The 20,712-nt window shown below is 42.5% G+C and overlaps 1 protein-coding gene across 1 annotated transcript; it reads left to right on the forward strand.

Annotated features, from left to right (window-relative positions):
- Window positions 1-22: 22 nt before the first annotated feature.
- Window positions 23-19,866, forward strand: LOC118077241 (17-beta-hydroxysteroid dehydrogenase type 6). The gene is made up of 4 exons (XM_035100760.3): window positions 23-578; window positions 12,917-13,175; window positions 16,020-16,177; window positions 18,557-19,866. Exons 1-4 carry the CDS (start codon window positions 266-268, stop codon window positions 18,772-18,774), a joined length of 948 nt encoding a protein of 315 aa, XP_034956651.2. The 5' UTR covers window positions 23-265; the 3' UTR covers window positions 18,775-19,866.
- Window positions 19,867-20,712: the final 846 nt, after the last annotated feature.

Below are 20,712 nucleotides of genomic sequence, written 5' to 3' on the forward strand. Positions count from 1 at the left end.
ACATGTTCAGATAATAAGCAGCTAGCTGGAGCTATTATTGATACTTCTTTTAGCTTGCCTCTGCTCCAAGCAGCTCATTGCATCATGCAAAAATTCTCATTCCCCTCAACAACTCTGCAAGGGAGGCTAAATAGAGCAGTGGCAACATAAAAGGTCTTCCAGTGAACTTCTTGGTGGAGCAGGAATTAGAAACATCCTCCTCCAAGTCCTGCCAGGGGTGTTTGTGCCCTCACTCTTGCAAGCTTCTTCCCTGCAGGTTTCAGCCATGTGGCTCTACCTGGCTGCCCTGCTGGGGCTTTACTTCCTTCGCCGATGGTACCAGGAGAGACAGATGGTGGAGAACCTGACGGAGAAATACGTCCTCATCACTGGCTGTTCCTCTGGCTTTGGGAACCACCTTGCCAAGCAGCTGGATGCCCGGGGTCTGCGGGTGTTGGCAACCTGTACCACACAGAAGGGGACAGAGCAGCTGGAGAAGGTCACCTCAGAGCGCTTGAAAACCACTGTTCTGGATGTCACCAGTACAGAGAGCATTGCGGCAGCGACGGAGTGGGTGAAAGAACAAGTGGGGAACAAAGGTAGCTTTTCATTGTGTTGTTTCCATGCTCTGGATCAGGCCAGGCATTATCTGTATCATCATCTGCTTATCTTTATTCCACTTTCCCACAAAATGTGGCCAAGGTGACTCCCAATACTGTGTTTCCCCCTTTTTAAGAAGTAGCCATAATATAAGACATAGCAGGATTTCTAAGCAGTTGCGCGATATAAGCCATAACCCGAAAATAAGACATAGTGATAGACCCTTCCCCCCTCCCGCCAGCCAACTCTCCCCCATAAAAATCTCTCCCCATTTTACTGTCGCTCCAAAGACACGTATTTCTTTTAAAAGCTTGTAAAAATGCACCGTAGAGCCGTTCCTGCAGCCTCGTGATTCCCCCTCCTGTTTCTGTAAGCATTTTTAAAAATACCTGTAAAAGGATTCCAAAATATTTTTTTAGCTAGGCTGTGTGAGCTCTGCTTGCTTGGTGAAGAGGAGAAAAGTGGCATTTGCGGTGGGGAGAAGATGAAAGCACGAGGGAAAAAAGAGGGGCGATTGAAGACGCTGCCTTCCCCTTTAGGGAGAGACTCTGTGTGCGCGTCTCTCTCTCTCCCCCCCCCCCGCCTCTCTCTCTCTCTCTCTCACACACACACAGCCCACCTCTCGCTTCCCCCCACCTTTCCACCTTTTAATAGCCTTTTAAAAAGTGAGGATTCTTTTTTCTTTCCATTGCTTGTCTGTAGAGCTTCCCCTTTAAGGATTTGTACCGGTACCGGGATCGCTGCCGGTGGCGCAGTCCTTGCCTTGGGGATTAAGGACTTTCCCCTTCTCGCTGTTTAGGAGCTGCTAAACACTGCCCTACACCCTACACAAAAGTTAACATTTTGTGGGTAAGAGAAACACGGACAGGTTGTTAGGACCAGCAGATTATCTCACCCCGCTTTCTGCTGGCTCAATTGCTACTTAATTGCTACCATTTACCATCTTAATTGCTGCTCAGCTGGCTTCTTTGTTTTCTACAGTATCTCAGCCGGTAGCCTCTTTGCTATCAGTGCTACAAAGTGCTACATTGTTGGAACTTTCGCTCTTAAGTCTTGGGCAGTTGGCTGGCTGGTAGAGATCCTTATTTGCTTTAGTATAGGCTACTGCTACGACTGCATCACACAGATAGATTCCATTATACTGTACTGGTTTAAATTTAAGAAGCTCCAGTGTAGCAGATTGCTATTAAGTGAGTCCCCACCTGGGAGGGGAGAGAGAGAGAGCAGCCCTTCGGAGGAGCTCCTTCCCTCCCTCACGAACATCCCAGGGCCGGGGAGAGAGGGCTGGGCCAGCGATGCACACACCTCCCTTCCCTCAGACTCCCTCTCATGGAGCTTGGTGGTGGCTGTTGCCCGTCATTTTCTTTCAGTCAAGAGTCCTGCCCCGCAGGGAGACAGGGAGCAAGAGGGGCACTGCTCCTGATGTAATAAAAATACCGGTAAGACATTCCCTGAAAATAAGCCACCCAGTGTTTTTTTGAGGAAAAAAAGTGATAAGACGGTGTCTTAAAATGTGGGAAAGACGGTATATCAAAAAGAAAAAAGTACAACCATTTAAAAAAGTATTAGAAACAACTAAAATCAGTAAGGCAATGGGGAAGGAATTCCTTATACCTACTTATCAAACCTTTATTAGGTATTTTACAGATAAAGCCATAAAAGAGAAAATCACATATAAGAGCCTTGAAATATATATATAAAAAGGCAGCAGTTGGCTACATAGACTGATTGTATATATTTATGTAGATTATGCTCTACAGTGTCTGGGACATTCATAGAACATCTGCAGAATCTCTTGTTTCTAGGAATGTTTTGATATCTTGCCCTGACAAATGCCGAGGGAAAAACATTTAGACGGGCCAACATAAAAGCCCTACGTTGGGCTGGGATTATTAACTTAGTGACGTAATTGGCTCTGCTATCTAGGATATTTAAATCATAGAATATAGGGGAGCAAATTTTGTTTACAGCTGCCACAATATTTTGTCCTTTAGTCTAGTTAGGATATTATGGAAAATGCATTGCTCGCTAGAATTGTACAAGGGCTCCAACTCGATGCCTATAGATTCAATCTTTTTTTCAAGGTACTGATACCACCTTGATTTATAGGAGTCCTTGAGCAAATCAGCGAGCAGACTTGATTGGGAGCAGCAAAAATGGCAGCGTAATCAGTATTTAATTGAGGTGGTCCAAGCCCAATATTCCATTGTGTGTTTGCCTATTTCTGCACACATTGTTTCATATTTGATAACAGTTGGGAGTCCAAGAATATGTCTCAGAAAGCTGGAGTGAATCTTTTTAAAGTCACTGTTATATGCTTGGACCCATAGCGGGATTCCATAGAATATCTGGGATAGCACTTTTGTTTGAAATATCTGGTTGGCCGCAGGAATAAACTGATTACCTTTCTGATAATAAAAATGGGCAACTGCTGATGAGGTACACTTTGCCTGTTTTATGGCATTTGTACGATGATTTGCCCACCCTAAATTGCTCTGGAATAAAATTCCCAGGTACCTATAGATTTTCACTTGTTGGATTTCTTGCCCTCTTATTTTCCATTTCTCTAATTTCCAACCATTCGAGAAGACCAAATTTTTTGTCTTCTCATAATTTATAGAGAGTTTGTTAGATTCGCAGTAAAGGATCAGAGAAGATATAAGACGTTTCAGACCCAAGCTCGTTAGTGATAGTAAGACAGCATCATCTGCGTATAATAAGAGAGGAACTGGTTTCTGATTAAGTTTGGGGGCATGTGATTCTATTTTTTGAAGGTGATCTGGCAAGTCTGATAAAAATAAATTAAATAGAAAGGGGGCAAGAATACACCCTTGTTTTACCCCTTTCGAGTTTGGAATATCTGATGAAAGGTGACCTTTGGTGTTAAGTTTGACTTGACAGGTATTGAAAGAGTATAGATTTTTGTATTAGAATCAATCAATCAATCAAATCTTTATTGCGTTAGCATACAGCCATAGCAAAATAAAACAATACAAAAATGCCAGAGACAAGCAACGAAACATAATACAAGGTGGTATTGTTGGCGTAATAGCATTTAAATTACCCTAAGACAATGATGCGAAGGTTTAGGTGCCAGCGCCAAAAATCTAATATGCGGATATATGTGAAGCATAAAATAGCCCAAAATAGGCTCGACACATTGAGCTAAAAATATAAAAGAGAGCATTAAAACAGGTCCAGGCATAGGATTCGTATTAGAACCAGTAATTCAAAATCTATACTCTCAAAGATTACTCTCAAAGATGGCACTGAGTTAAGACGCTCTTATCGGAGCTCGAAGAAATCTTTTAAACTAAATGCCTTTGTTGCTGGCTCTCATCCTTCTTTTGGTTTATATTTCCTTTTACCACTTCGTTGTACTTTTGAACATCTTATCTTATCCACCTCAGTGCCAGGATTTAATGAAGTTAATGAAGTTTTAACGAAGTCAAACAGCCTCCGCCTCTCAGACATTCCCTCCCGGGCATTAAGGCACTCCCTCCTGGTTTCCTGTTGACTCCTCACGATAAACTTATTCCGAGTATCTTTAAGGACTTTTAATGGACTTCTAACTTCCAAAATTTAAGGCTCTTAACCCTCAAAACTACAAATCCATAAACCCATAAATTTCTCCCACCACCTCTAACTTCGTGGACCCCCAAACCTCTCAGTTATTTTAACAAACTGAGAAGAGGAAGAAAAAATACTTCAAAGGAGTGCTCTAATCAGACCCGGTTTTAAACTCCTTTTTGCAGCAGCCCAGCCAGGACTGAATGAGAATTGAATGAGATTGCGACTTCAGAACTTTATCACTATCACTCTATTTAGAAGTCTGATCTCATTGATTTAAGAAGATCTAGCAATGAGAAGAGCTAAAAGACCCAGGTGTCCTGATATGGAAACTGACTCAAAGTCCCCGGATCTCAAACAGAGTAATCTAGATAATTACCTGCTACCTCAAAAACAGCACATATCTCCTCCCAAAACCTTCCTCAACTCTTCGCATGGAAAAACAGTTGAAGAGATATCCCTAGGAATAAATGAGAAGGACAAGGCTACTACTCCCATAATCGAGGCACAAATACTAATTGATAGAAATGTGGAGCTGCTGGAGGAATGCTGCCTATTGACCGCTCAAACAGTTCAAAAAATCTTTGAACAATTACAAAACATCTCCAAGAAGCTGGATAATCCAGACGAAAGGAGGCGACTCACTCCCTTTTTGCCATCCTTAACAAGCCCCGGAGATAAACAGAACAAAAACAAATTTACACCTCTAAATCAGCTAAAAACCAGAGGAAGCCCCCCCTCACTCATTCAACCTGATACTGAGGCCATGTGAGATTGTTCTCCACATTTTTCCATATAGAGGGCCCCTACCTTACTGGGAGTCAACCTTCTGGGCCAGACATCATCTAAATCTGCTCCTAGGCCTTGAGGGTGGAAGCATTGACTTAAAAGCAATCAAGGGGCTCACTAACGATGGATATTCCAAAAAAGTTCTTCTAAGATTTGGTAGCCATAGAACCCCAACCAAAATCTTAAGGGAAAAGGCTCATTTAGCCCAGAAAGGAATTATTCCGCGTCAACACTTTGAAGATATATCACTCAGACCATTGATTGTATCTAAAAGACAGGACAAGATGAACAAGGCCATTCCACCAGAAGCCGACATCTGCCCTACTCCCGTGGAAGAACCCAGTAGATGGGAGAAACCGCAGCCAGCAACCTGGGAAACGACGCAAGAAAAATCCAAGCTCCCAAACTATGCGACTGTAGCATCAAATAACAGCTTCGCCCTCAATGCAATAGACTGGACAGTCCCAGAAGAAGAAGATTTGCTGAGTAACTTTACTAAGTTACCAGATAAAGCACAAGTAAACATACTTAGTAAACTTAGGGAAGGAATGCCATGGGATCACCTTAATTCAACCTCTATCAAGAGCTGCTAGGATTGCCAACTAATCTGAAATTCCTTTGTGCCTTTGACAGCAGCTTGTTCTGTGAAGTCGCACAATGAAACTTCATTTTGTACGAAGATAAATGTTCCTATCTGATAATGTCCACTGATCAACCTGATTCTAAAAGCACAGATGTTGTTTAGTCGTTTAGTCGTGTCCGACTCTTCGTGACCCCATAGACCATAGCACGCCAGGCATTCCTGTCTTCCACTGCCTCCCGCAGTTTGGTCAAACTCATGTTCGTAGCTTCGAGAACACTGTCCAACCATCTCGTCCTCTGTCGTCCCCTTCTCCTAGTGCCCTCAATCTTTCCCAACATCAGGGTCTTTTCCAAGGATTCTTCTCTTCCATCTCTAACCAATCTTTAAACTTGTTAAGTAGGTGATTTGCGTAGAGCTTACTGGTCACGCTTAATAGGCTGATTGGCCTGTAGTTCGCTGGGTCCCTTCTGTTACCCTTTTTGAAGAATGGAACTATTATGGCTGTTCCCCATTCCCTGGGGATGCGGCCAGTGTCATCCATGTGTGTAAAGAGGGCGGCTAGAAAAGGTGCCCACCAGTCTGCTTGTGCTTTAATTATTTCTGGCGTAATGCCATCTAGGCCCGGGGCTTTGGCCGTTTTCAGTTGGTTGATATAGGCTTTCACTTCGGTTACTGAAACTGGGGGCCATTTTGCCAGTTGTTCTGTTTTATGGATCTGGGGTGGGGGTTCAACGTCCTCATACAGAGATTGGAAAAATGATACCTAGAGATTTGGTGGAATTTGTGAGGTTAGGGGAGAGTTAGTTTTGTGGGTGCCGGAGGCCACCAGTTTCCAAAATAATGTTTGGTCTTCGGATTTTGCCGCACTGATTAATTCCGCCCAGCATTTTCTGCTGTACGTGTTCTTTTGTTGAATTATTAGCTTTTTGTACTCTTTTTTTTTGTTGGGTGCGGACAGCATGGTAGGCTTGCTGTCTGTCCGCCTTTTCGGCTATCAGGGCAGCTTTGTATGTATTTTGTAGGGCTCTCTTAGCTTCCAGGCAGGTGTGGTCGAACCAGGGTTTATTTGATAGTGGTGGTTTGTTGGGCTTTTCCCCCTGAGGTGTTGAATAAATGCGGTTTTAATTCTTGGAGTAGGCTCTCATACACTGTGATTGGGTCCTCAGGCTTGGGAATCACCCTGGAACCATTTAAGATTGTGCAAAGTTTTTCAGGGGTTAGGATCTCCTTCAATTTGGAGCCAAGGGCTAAGGTCCATTTGACTCTGCAGCCAGGTCTCAGCGGGGTATATTGTCCTGAGAAAGGGTGACTCGATGAATGGAAGTACTTTTAAATTTTCTATTTTTGGTAATAGTTCTTTATCTGCCAGCATGTAATCGATTGTGCTGGTTTTTGCCCCAGACATGTATGTGAATTCCCCGGGGATGTCACCTCTGGTAAACCCATTTAGGATATGGAGACTTAGCTGTCGGGAGAATTTGAAGAAATTCTCCAGTGAAATTTGAGTGTTGGTCCTTTGACTGCCTTGGTAGTTGGGAAATTTCTGGGCTGGAGGCATCCGGGTATCCAATTTTGTGCCTGCATTTAATTTCTAAGCTGGAGTCATCCGGCCCTAACATTGCATTTAGGTCACCCACCAGCAGGACCTTTGCTCCCAGGAAATCTGCTTGCAGTGTCCTTATTAAATAGTGGGTAGACAACACAGCGGTTCTTCAAGAAGCTCTTTATTCGGAAGCCAGAACAGAACTGAACTGCATTGCTGAGCCGGCCTGCTTTTATAGAGGCTGGCTCAAACAATGTATCAAGCATAATTGAAAGTTCCCTCCTAAAGTTCCCTCCTAAAACAACTGACAAGGACCTGAGGACCTGAGGGGAAACTATATACACTAATACATAACAGTCCTGACATATGAGTCCAGTCTTGACTGGGCAAAGGATGTGGGGCATAATATAATGGTGGAGGAGTGGGAAAGGTTGCGGAAAAAGTCCATTAAGTTAAAAGATGTTACATTCTTTTTATACGCCACAACAGCAGCAAGAATTTTGATAGCAAAGAAGTGGTAAAGGTAAAGGTAAAGGGCCCCCTGACCATTAGGTCCAGTCGTGACCGACTCTGGGGTTGCGCGCTCATCTCGCATTATTGGCCGAGGGAGCCGGCGTATAGCTTCCAGGTCATGTGGCCAGCATGACAAAGCCGCTTCTGGCAAACCAGAGCAGCACATGGAAACGCCGTTTACCTTCCCGCTGTAGCGGTTCCTATTTATCTACTTGCACTTTGACGTGCTTTCGAACTGCTAGGTTGGCAGCAAAGAAGTGGAAGACACAAGAAATACCAACGGTGGAATAATGGCAGATGAAAATGATGGACTATATGGAATTAGCTGAATTGACCGGGAGACTCCGTGACCAGGGAGAAAAGTCAGTGAAAGAAGATTGGAAGAAATTTAAAGATTATTTGAAGAAATATTGCAATATTAATTGGTTTGAAATGGATTTGGAAATGCATATAATGTTGTAGTTTTAGAGATTATTTTAAGATTAAGGATAATATGAAAGAAAGATAGTTAATGGTTAGATTTAAAATAAGTATAGATAAGTTTAAAATATGTTTAAAAAGTTAGGAAGTAGAAATTGCTAAAGTTGAAATACAGTGAAACACAGTATGGGGGGATATGAGGAAGTCACCCCAAAATGATTAGAAAGGATGAACAATTGTGAAAAGTATATTTTCTTTTATATGTTCTTGTTTTCGTTTGTAATGTTGTGTTTTCTTTTTTCTTTTTGTTGTGTTATTTGTTGTTTATATATTTGTTTTCATAAAAGCAATAAAAATTTTTTGGGGAAAAACAACGATGGATTTTTCAGCTGCCCACGTCTCCTGGAGGGCGATAATATTGAAGTTTTGACGGTAGAATAACGGAATATCGGTAGAGTGGGATATGCATCTGGCCCAGCCGGCTACGTTCCAGGAGAGGATGTTTAAGGCAGTAGTTTTTTCTTGGGGTTTTTTGTTTCTGGTTCTCTCAGCTGTTTTCTGCCGCTGACTCCTCTGAACCTTGTAGTTTGTCTTAATTGTGCCAGATTGTGATGATATGGAAGAGCCTTTATGGGGAGGGACTGAATTGAGGGTATTAGTGTGTCCATCCGGGCAGCCGCCCGCTGACTCCTGATTTCAATCCTCTGTGTGGATAGCTTCCAGGGTGCCCAGGCAGTCCATGAAAATTGGACCGATTCCTGGCGCTGGCACCACTAGTTCGATTTGTTGTATTTTGGGTTGTGGTATTGGAGGAGGCGCGGAAGGAGACAGAAATAGACATGTCTTCATTTGTTGAGGGCTTTGATTTGTGGTTGGTATAATTAAATTCCAAAGGAGGGGGCTGGGCTAGGAGTTGTAGGAACTTCCTTATGTTCGAGAGTCTTTCAATTAGAGCAGGGGTCAGCAAACTTTTTCAGCAGGGGGCCGGTCCACCGTCCCTCAGAACTTGTTGGGGGCCGGACTATATTTTGAAAAAAATATATGAATGAATTCCTATGCCCCACAAATAACCCAGAGATGCATTTTAAATAAAAGGACACATTCTACTCCTGTAAAAACACCAGGCAGGCCCCACAAATAAACCAGAGATGCATTTTAAATAAAAGGACACCTTCTACTCATGTAAAAACATGCTGATTCCTAGGCCATCCGCGGGCCGGATTGAGAAGGCAATTGTGCCGCATCTGGCCTCCGGGCCTTAGTTGGGGACCCTGGGATTAGAGCATCCTGGGTACATTGGATCTGCTCGAAGTGGTTGGTTAGGGGATGTTCTTCCTTGATGGGGAAGTCCTTTACTAGCTTATTTGATGGTGATGAGATTTTATTCCGCGTTCCTACCTGTTTGGGAATGCCCGCTTCATAGGGCGGTGGCTTGCCATTTCCACCGCTGTTGGCTTTTGTAGAGTAGGTTTTGATTTTTGGTCTGCCTGGCCTGAGGGCTCCAAAAAGCGGAAGAGGGTCTTCAGTATTTTCGAAGAAGCGATGCACTAGCAAACCTGCCCTCAGGAAATTGTCTTTGTTTGACAGGATCCGTTTAATATCCATCCTTAAAAGTCAGTATAGCTCGGTTTACGGCCGTGTCGTAAGGGAGAAATTTCATATCAATGATGTTTTTTTGCTGTCATGAGGCCTCTGGTGACTGTGTTAATTTTTTCAGGAATGTTTTCTTTTCTCTTGGCATAGGATGGAAGGCATCTTTTCAAGGGTAGAATTGAAAGGACCAGTTTGTGTTTATTCAGTTTTAGCTTCCAGCATGTCTGTGGTGTTTTATCTTAAGCCTTTTCTGGTGTGTTGCGATGGCCAAGCTTTCCTTGAGGCGCCTTCAGCAGGGGTGCCTGCTTGGGAACTGAAGCTTCCAACGGATTTGCCGATTCTCCACTGGGTTCTGGTAGGGCGTGGTGCTTTTCCTCAGCGTGTTTAGGTAGTTCATGTGAATTTGCGATTTTCTTCTGGGAAAAGGGGGCCGATTTCTTTGATGTTAATTTCTCCAGCAGCTTGAAAAGCTTTTGGAAATTCATTCCCCCCCCCCCACTGCCACTCAAGGTTCCCTTTCGTCCTCTCAATTTGATGTTTTTGGGCTTTTTCTTATTTTGCATTGGACATTTTCTCTTTAGTCATAGCTGCCAAGTTATCCCTTATTTTAAGGGATTTTCCCTTATGCTGAATAGGCTTCCTCGCGAGAAAGGGGAAAACTCGGCAGCTATGTCTTTAGTGCTGGCTTTTTAGAAGCTGGGGGCCCTCCCTCTTGTACTGATTTATTTCTGCTTGTTTTTTTGAGGTCGGGTCCCGGCTTGGATTCCCCACCGTTATCTTATGACTGGGTGTCACTTCGGGGGGGAACAGCCGCTTGGCTCTTGATTAATTCAGTTAGGGTAGTCACAGATTCAGGCTTTCCGATAGGAAATTTTTTAATTAGCTTGAGTTCTTTGCTTAACTGTGAGAAATGGCTTTTGAGTAGCTCATCAAGTATCCCAGATAAATAAAGGATAAAGTTGTCCAGGTGCTGTAATCTTGAGCTGTTTAGCCATTCATCTGATTCAGTCAGCATCCCTCAATGTCTCTCCAGATGGAGAAGGTGTAGGGGGCTCATTTAACCTGGTTTCTAGGTTTTCCAGGAAACTCTCCTGTTCCAAGCTTGCTATAAGCCCCTGTTTAGCTTATAGCTTGTTTTAATTCAGTTGCTAGGTCCACTCCCCCTCCTCTGTCGTTTGTTTCCCCCTCTTTTCCATACCGGATATGTTCCACAGACCATTCATGAGCAGGGTATTTTCCTGGATTATTTGCTTCTACGGTCTTAGGTTGGAAGTAACTTGAGATTTTGGCCTGCTTTTCTTTTTTTTGGGGGGGGGGTTGTTGCTGGTTGTATGGAAGATATGCCCATTTCTTTGCAACATTTTCTTATTAATACCATGCTCAGTTAGAGCTACTTTATCCTATCCCCAGTTTTAAGGGCTTTGTTGGTGTTGCTGGGAGAGGGGAGTTCAAAATTGTTTTGAATTACTTCAGGGGGAGAGAGAGATTTGTAGGCCCTTCCAGGCACTCCAGGAATCCTTTGCTGATAAAAGTTAGCAGTTTTCTGTCTAGATTAAGCCTTTTTATCAAGGTACAGTGGTACCTCTACTTACAAATAACTCTACTTACGAATATTTCTACTTACGAATGGAGCTCCGTCCGCCATCTTGGATGCGGTTTAGATAGGATTTTTTCTACTTACGAATTTTTAGATAGGGTTGCTTCGACTTACAAATATTTTCTCCCAATGCATTCCTATGGGATTCGACTTACAATTTTTTTCGACTTACAAATGTGTGTTCAGAACGCATTCAATTTGTAAGTAGAGGTACCACTGTAGTTTGAAGAAAAAGCTCCTACTCATGCAGCCGAGACTCAGAAGCGACATGCCCCAGCGCCATCTTCCTCGTAATCCCACTCACTGTATCCAGTCCTTGTAATATGTTATGTCCCCCCCCCCGGTGGTTGCTGTTATTCTTCATGCCTTGGGTGGAGCTGATATCCCAATGTTGTTCCAGAAATTTCTCCCTTGCTCCACCCCGTGCTTCATTGTTTTGCAACTTTAACAAATCCTAGAATACATATCAACAAAAATATAGACCACAAGAATAATACTACATCCACACTTCCAAAAACTAGCATAAGTCCAAATGTTATGCTAGGTGGGAACCTGGAACAAAAACTGTTTCTTCTTCTTCTTCTTCTTCTTCTTCTTCTTCTTCTTCTTCTTCTTCTTCTTCTTCTTCTTCTTCTTCTTCTTCTTCTTTTGAAATAATTTTTATTTGATTTTTACAAGATTATAACAATACCAAATACATATCCACTTTCAGAGATTTCTCTGAATTTTCAGACTTCCCATCTTCCCCTCCATGGGTCCTGTTATCAAGCTGCATATTATTTCCCCATCCAAATTTTATGTCTCTCCATTTTATCCATGATAATTTCTACATTACAAGTGTTATTGCAGTCCTGCTAATGTTTTCATCTGCTTACAGCGGTCTCTCAAGTCAATTGTAAATTTGTCCCATTCTTTATTAAAGTTTTGGTCTTCTTGGTTCCTGAGCTTTCAGGTCAGTTTTGCCCTTTTGGCATAGTCCAACAGCTTAGTTTGCCATTCTTCTCTGGTAAGGACTTTGTCTTCATTCCATCTATGGGCAAGTAACATCCGTGCAGCTGTCGTCAGGGGCGTCGCAATGGGGGGCGATGGGGGCGGTACGCCCCGGGTTCCACTCTGGGGGGGAGGTGTCACTTGGCTGGAGGCTCGGCTTGGGAGTCGTGGGGGTGGGGGCGCCAAGTGGCACCCTCCTGCCGCACTGCACGGATTGGAGTCGCCGGGGGGCGGTGATACCCCGCTACGTAACACGCATGCGCAGCAGGATGCTGCACATGTGTCGTTACGTGGCAGAGTATCACTGCCCCCCGCACCTCCAAATCCGTGCGCCTCCAGCTACAAACTCTGGGTAGAAAGCCCGCCACACTGAGCGGGCTTTCTACCTGGAGTTTGTAGCTGGAGGTGCACGGCTTTGGAGGCGCAGGGGGGCGGCTATACCCTGCCATGTAACGACGCATGCATCGTTACGTAACATGCATGCGTTGTTATATAGTGACGCCGCGCCCCCCCCCGGGTGCATGGCAATTTGCCGCCCCGGGTGTCATGGCACCTCACTACGTCCCTAGCTGTCGTTGCATACATAAAGTCTTTTCTGTTCTTTTGGGATCTTGGTACCTACAATTCCTAATAAAAAAGCTTCTGGTTTCTTTAGAAAAGTTATTTTAAAAATTCACTATACAGTATATCATTTCAATTCATTTCCTTTGGGAAATAATAACTGTCTCTTCTTGCACAGGGCTCTGGGGCTTGGTGAACAATGCGGGAATATGTGTCCCAGCAGGTCCCTGTGAATGGCTGACCAAAGATGACTTTGCAAAGGTGATCAATGTCAACCTTCTTGGGATGATTGACGTGACGCTACACATGCTGCCCCTGGTGAGAAGAGCCAGAGGGAGGGTGGTCAACATCTCCAGTGTGCATGGACGACTGTCATGCTTTGGAGGCGGTTACGCCCCATCAAAGTATGGTGGAGAAGCCTTCTCTGACACCCTGAGGTAAAAACAAGCTCTGTAGCTCACTTTTTGGTTTGGTTTAGTGACATGGTGTTCCTCCAGGTGTAGGGAATAAAAAACAGTTGGTGGGAAATAAGGTTGTTGTCAAGGGCTGAACCTTGAATTACAGATCAAAAAGCAGACTTTGCACTGTTTGAGAGAAAAGGACCCAGGCTCATGCTATGCCCACACTGGGTCTGAAATACATTTCCTCATCTCCAGGTCTGGGGGGAAATAAGTTTTTTTTCAAAATGCAAGCCTGATATGAGAAGTGAGGGAGAGGGTGGGTGGGTGGACTCCACAGATCTGATTGAATTTGCTCCACCATCTATGATAGTGATGGGCAACCTTTTGAGCTTGGTGTGTCAAAATTCGCCAAAAAACCGAGCATAACTCGGGTGGTGTGTCACTTGGAGAAAAAACACCATAATTTCGTGATATTTATAGTTTAAATAACAAAAATGTATAATTGTAATATATAACTGTATTTAATAAACCAAAAACCAATTATTTAACCTAACCAAACAAAAAAAAACCTTATTTATCACAAAGTGCCCAGAGTTGTTTAGCTTTTTGGGGGGAGCTGCTGACCAAAGTTTGGGAGGTTTTTTTGGGGGGGGGGTCCAAAAGTTGCTTTCTTTTTTTGGGGGGATGCCCCAAAGCTGCTGCGCTTTTTTGGTGGAAAAGAGAACAGAAATAAATGACGAATAAACCATTCGCTGGAATTAACACACAGCACCGACATAGTCTGCCAAAGCGCCAAAAACCCCATCACAGAATGGGTTAAAAAACGAACGCTGTTACACCCAATCATCTGCCATAGCGCCAGAAAAAACAGCACAGAAAGGGTTAAAAAACAAACCTCTGGCCACCAGCAACAACAACAACAAAAAGGGATCCGGGTTTTAACAGCGGAGACAAGCTGTAGCGTGAGGAGGAGCGGGAGAACATATGGGGGGAAAACAACAACAACAGCGTGAATAGGCCGATGGGGCGCGTGCCAGCAGTGAGGGCTCTGCATGTCATGTCTGACACGCGTGCCATAGGTTCGCCATCACTGATCTATGAGAACCGATCACCTCCGCCAGCCCACCCCCACCCCGCAGACCCCCAGATGAGGATGCAGCCGTGGGAGCACAGGTGCCAAACCACCCAGCCAACTACCTCCCGGCCATTTGGTGAGGGTGGACGGAGAAATTGTGGCTGGTACTCAAAGATGGTTGGTGGTGTTTTGAGGCATGACAGCATCTTTAGAACAGTAGATCACCTGGGGGTGGGGCACCAGAAGGGGCAGGCTGGGTTACAGAAGGGCCAGCTGCCTCCTCCTCCGCCACTACTACTGCCTGCACCACTTTGTTGTTTCTGCTGGAATCCACACAGGGACATCAAGGGGCTGCAGGGTCCCTGCCAGAGATCTTGGCACAATTAGGACATGTTCACCTTTCAAATTCCAAAAAAGGGGGTGCTAAAAAGTTGTAACATGACTTGGGAATTCAAAATATATTTTGCTTAAATTGATACAATTTAGTTTTGCTTGGTGTGAAATTGCACAGAAATCATTAAAAATGATTGCCAAGGACTTGCAGTTATATTATTATTATTATTATTATTATTATTATTATTATTATTATTAAGCACTCATTACCTGACATTTTCAGAAGGCAAAATAAAAATTCTATGATTTGCTGAGAGCAGCTGATGTGCTAACTGTTGCCAAATCAAAACAGTAACAGCAGATTTGAATTTCCCACACCCAAACGCATACTTTTAAGACCCTTCACTGAAGAAATTTGCAAACATTAAGCTTCCGCCCCAAAATAACACGCCCTAATTGGCACATGGCCAAGGTGTGCAGCACTCAGGCACATGCCAGGAGAAAGGAAAGATGAGAGAGTAGAACAGTGATGGTGAACCTATGACACGCGTGTCAGACGTGACATGCAGAGCCCTCACTGCTGGCACGCGCCCCATCGGCCCATTCACGCTGTTGTTGTTTTCCCCCATTTGTTCTCCCGCTCCTCCAGATTGTCTCTGTTACAGCTTGTCTCCGCTGTTGCTAGTAGCCAGAGATTGGTTTTATAACCCTTTCTGTGCTGTTTTTTCTGGCGCTTTGGCAGATTATGATTGGGTGTAACAGCATTCGTTTTTTAACCTGTTCTGTGCTGGTTTTTTGGCACTTTGGCAAACTATGTCGGTGTTGCATGTTAGTTCCAGCGAAGGTATTATTTGTCATTTATTTCTCTTCTCTTTCACCCCCCAAAAGCTCAGCAGTTTTTGCACCCCCCCAAAAAAACCTCCAAAACTTTGGTTAGCAGCTCCCCCCAAAAAGCTCAACAACTCTGGGCACTTTGTGATAAATAAGCGGTTTTTGGTTTGGTTTGGTCAAATAGATTTTGGTTTATTAAATACAGTTATATATTACAATTATACAGTTTTGTTTTTTAAACTATAAATATCGCAAAATTATGGTTTTTTTTCTTGAAGTGACACACCACCCGAGTTAAGCTCAGTTTTTTGGCGAATTTTGACACACCAAGGTCAAAAGGTTGCCCATCACTGGAGTAGAACAACCAGCTAAGAAGGCAGGCAGAGGGCAGCCTGGGTGGCTGGGCGACCCTGGCGCAGACCCCGTTTGCTCCTGCTGAGGGCCCCCTCCCTCTCGCAAGGCTGCAGCACCCCCCCGCTTGGCTGACTGCCCTCTGCCAGGCCGACAGCCCTGTTCCCCCAGGATCCCAGGCGCCTAATTTGTTTAGCATGCCTGAGATCTTTCCTAGCAGTCAAACAATCCACTGTTTTTTAGACTTCCGTAGGAAATGATGTTTCTTGACTTTTCCTCCCCCCATTCAGAAGAGAGGTCCATCATTTTGGAGTCAAAGTCAGCGTTGTTGAACCAGGTACTTTCAGGACAGCCATGCTGTCAAAATCACGTGAGTCCTACGAACCTTTATGGAGCCGGTTACCTTCTGACCTCAAGGAATGCTATGGGCAGCAGTACTTTGAGCAATGTGAGTAGACATGGGGGAGAAAGTCAGTTTGGTTTGCATTTCAATGCAAAGCTACCTAGTTCACACTTTTTTATATATATAAAATATTATCTTTATTGAGATTTTAAAATAAGACATATACAACAGCAATAACAGAGGAAAAAAAAGAACATACAAATATAATGGAAAAAAGAATAGATAAATAAAGTAAAAAGAAGACTAAACAAACAGACAAACAAACTAAACATTAATAGAAAAATTGAACTCAAATCTTAATATAACATAACATAACCTGATATAACATAACTTATCATAAAATGACATATCAAACAATCCGTATCTGAATCCATATTTAGATTGGTAAATTTATAATAGAGGAAAAAAAGGATCATGTTTAAAAAGATTTGAAAAGATATTTCAAATTACGCAATACTAAAATCTGTTATCCCACCCCCTTCACCCCCCTCCACCCTATCGTGACTTCCAACCTCTCCTATATTCTGATTTAAATTTCTCTGATGTTCTGCATACACTTATCTGACTTGGTTCTTTCTTTAATTTCCTTGGTCCTATTTGTACCCCTCATAATTCCGCTATAGGTTTCACCTTTTCCACTTGTTTCTGTAAGTATAGTTTGAGTGGTTTTCAGTCTTCTCCTGCTTTCTCTTCACTTAAACCTTTAGATAAACCTACCTTAATTGCTAGATTTTGATAATTTATTAATTTGATCAGCCACTCTTCTTTACTTGGTATTTTTTCACTTTTCCAATTTCTGGCAACTAGGAGTCTGCCCGCTGTTGCATGCATCAGCACACACCTGTCTTTTGCTTTGATCTCCTCGCTCAGCATGCTCAAAAGAAAAATTTCGGGTTCTTTTTTAAAGGAGTATTTAACTATTTTTTTTAATTCTTTGTATATTTCGTCCCAGAACTTCTTAATTTCCCTACAGCACCACCATATGTGTATGAAAGTGCCTACTTCATCCTTACACCTCCAGCAGATGTTACCTAGTTCACACTTAACAAAACAACACATGAACCAACGAAACAACACATGAACCAAAATTCAGACTCATGTAAATTTAGTAATGTGCTTTCCCCAAGCAATAATGTGTACAAAATTACATACTGTTACAAAAGCCTGGTGCCTGCCCCTCTCAACAACTTTGCTCCCCCCCCCCCAAAAGTCATGCCAAGAGGCATTCCAATCCATATCCCAATTAAAAAAACCCTGGTATTTATTAATTTCTAGGGCTTACCTATATCTATAACAATACATTAGTAGGAAGTATGTATCAAAAGTGAAGCTAGTATACAAGAATACTCTGTGTTAGAGAAGATTGCTTGCAATAATGTGTATATTGTGGGAAATTGCATATAAAATATTAAGAGAAATTAGCACTAAAATGCTGGTAAAAATTTGTGGTTAAAAAGCACCAACTGAAATATGGAGAACTGAACTTAAAGGTTAGGGAAATGAGAAATAGAATCTAAAATTGACAGGTTGAGCCATCCCTGACTTAAATTTCCTTTTTCATTAAATTTCATTAAACTTTTATTTTAAATTTTAAATTTTCATTAAATTTTATTAAACTTTGAAAGAAAATATACAAAGGTTAATATCAAATATCTTGTTATCAATGATAAAAACTAATTTAATTAGAAACACAAATCAAAAGGAGGAAAAGGAAAAGAAAAAAGGAAGAAAAAGAAAAAAGAGAATTCTTTGTCTGTCAGCTATATATAGAAAATTATTCAAAACATCCACTCCAAGATAACACCCAATGATTCCACTTTCTATAAACCAATATTTCCATTAATCCTCAAACCCAGATATCATAAATTCATTTTCCTTTTCATGCAAAAAAGTATATAAGGAGTTTCCAATCTTTAATAAATACTGACAATGATTAGAGATTAAACATGTCAACTTTACCATCTCAGCTAAATCCAATATTTTTTAACATCTATTCCCTCATGGTAGATAATGATGAAGCTTTCAATCTTTGTGCATAGAAAAGTATTGCCACTGTGATCATGTATTGAAATAATGTGCCATAGTCTTTTTCTAATTGTCTATCCACTATTCCTAGCATTCATCTGGCGTCAAATGAATGTTAAACTTTACAATATTCTGCATCAATGTATGTATTTGAATCCAATATTTCTTGGCATTTTTACAAGTCCACCAAGCCTGACAAAATGGGTGTTCATATTTTTTACACTTGCAACAAACATTTCCAGCACCTTTATACAGTCTAAATAATTTCACCGGAGTTAGATACCAGTGGTACATCATTTTATATAGCTAATCTATACCTTCAGCTTCCAAAAGATTCTGGTTGCCTCCTACGCTGTTGCAGGGATAATGTTTCTTTTGCTTCATATTTCTCACAAACAGGTCGCAAAGTAGGCGAAACTATCTTCAAGACTGGCAGCGACAACCTTCACCTGGTCACCGACTGCATAGAACATGCCCTGACATCCTGCTCCCCTCGCACTCGCTACTCTGCAGGCTGGGATGCAAAGCTCTTCTACCTTCCTGCCTCTTACTTGCCAACCACCATCACTGACTTCGTAATGGGCTGGATTTGGCCTAAACCAGCTCAAGCAGTATAGGGTTGTTGTTGTTTTAAAAAAGTGACTATAGAATAATCAAAACATACAATACAACAAAGTAAAGAACCAAGAGGCAACTTACTATTATAGTTCCCCAATTCATAATTAGATATTACTTTGAAAGACAGAAAGGTTCAATCCCAAGATTGATCAAGGAAAATTGGAATTTTATTTTCATGGAAGCAAAGAGGGCTAGTAGTAATGAGTATTCATATTTATTTAATACCAAATCAAATCAATTATGGTGGGATTGCTCCAGTGTTTTTTTAAGTTTTTTTTTTAATAATCCATTGGTTTAGCAGTGCATCTTGAAACATGTATCAAATGAGTCTTTCTCCCCCTGAAATTGCAATATGTAGGGATTTATTAAACCAGATGTTAAGGGGAAAGTCTCATATTTCTCCATCCTTACCAGATGGTCAGTCTGGCTGCAACCAGCAAATATAACAGTTTTGTAGACTAATGATGTATTGCCATCTTCAACTATTGATTACGAACATCGTTGGACACCTGATGTTAACTCGTCTTCCTACAGTCTCAGATTCTTTTGTAAAACTCATCTCCAGAACTTAGGTACAAATTTGCGGTCAACCAAGTTCATCTATTTGAAGGAGTTAGTAAAGGGACAGCTGAGGGATGAGAAATTTGCTAAAAAAGAAGAAAATGTTAATTGAAGATAAATATGTAAAATAAGCATATTTTAGGGCTTGCCGATCAGAAGGTCGGCGGTTTGAATCCCCGCGACGGGGTGAGCTCCCGTTGCTCGGTCCCAGCTCCTGCCAACCTAGCAGTTCGAAAGCACTTCAAAGTGCAAGTAGATACATAGGTACAGCTCCAAGTGGGAAGGTAAATGATGTTGCCGTGTGCTGCTCTGGTTCCCCAGAAGCGGTTTAGTCATGCTGGCCACATGACATGGAAGCTGTGTGCCAGCTCCCTCGGCCAATAACACGAGATGAGTGCCGCAACCCCAGAGTCAGTCATGACTGGACCTAATGGTCAGGGGTCCCTTTACTTTAATTAGGGAACCGCTATGTACAAACATGCAGAAACAATATGTAAAAATAAATAATATAAGGGAGCTGAGGGAAGTCTGGGGAGGGGGGAGGGGGAGGGAGGGGAGGGAAAAAAGGGGAAATAGAGATGATTGTAGTATTGACAATTTGTATTGGTTTAACATTGATAAATAAAAATTTAAAAAATTTTTTTTGTTTTGATGCACTATAAATTTGAAAATGAATAAAAATTAATTGGCAGATTTGCAGTTCCAACACATGTAGAAGTATGTTCCCCTGTCAAGACACCCCCTCCAGCACAGGGGGGAGCATCTAATTATATGGGCCTGTTTTCAGTGAGGAGAGGGGAAAAAATTGGAGGTTTAATAGGAGGGAATGTATCGTGGAAATCACACCATTACCTAAACTCCCTCTTATGATGGAATCAAACGGTTTAAAGATTTAGTACCCACCTCCTGCACCTCTGGTTTTTTAACAAACATACGTGATTTTCTTAACATTTAGCCCATTTAATCCCTGGTCTCATGAGCTGATATTGTTGCCTTCCACCCCAATCTCTGAGCGCTGTGAGACTCCAGGGGCTCACCCAGGATTTGGTTTCCTTTAAATGAGGCACAGTAGAGACTGTGGTGTCTCTATGATATATGGGTTACACATATATGCAACCTGAGTCTATCATGGAGGGGCTCACAGCATTAACACCCAAGAAGGCCTTGCTTTGACCATAGCCACAGTGTTGGATTCAAACAAAAGTTAAGCATGTCCCTCACTCTCTGGCTTCTGCCTGCTTCTAGCCCAGCTCTCTCACATACCTCTGGTCCTTGCTCTTCTCACCAACCCCCAGCTTTTTTTTGGGGGGGGGGTCCCATCCATTTGTCCTCTGGCACAAAGCCACTATCCTATGTTACCATAGTGATCCATCCTT

Source organism: Zootoca vivipara, chromosome 2 (assembly GCF_965207765.1).
Source record: "Zootoca vivipara chromosome 2, rZooViv2.hap1.1, whole genome shotgun sequence".
Lineage (NCBI taxonomy): Eukaryota > Metazoa > Chordata > Lepidosauria > Squamata > Lacertidae > Zootoca > Zootoca vivipara.

What these genes read in the sequence shown, in the direction of transcription:
- LOC118077241 (XM_035100760.3), top strand. Translation starts at nt 266, where the DNA reads ATGTGGCTCTACCTGGCTGCCCTGCTGGGGCTTTACTTCCTTCGCCGA. An exon ending in GCCTTCTCTGACACCCTGAG is followed by an intron (nt 13,176 to 16,019) that starts GTAAAAACAAGC and finishes CCCCCCATTCAG; the next exon opens with AAGAGAGGTCCATCATTTTG. An exon ending in GCAGCAGTACTTTGAGCAAT is followed by an intron (nt 16,178 to 18,556) that starts GTGAGTAGACAT and finishes TCTCACAAACAG; the next exon opens with GTCGCAAAGTAGGCGAAACT.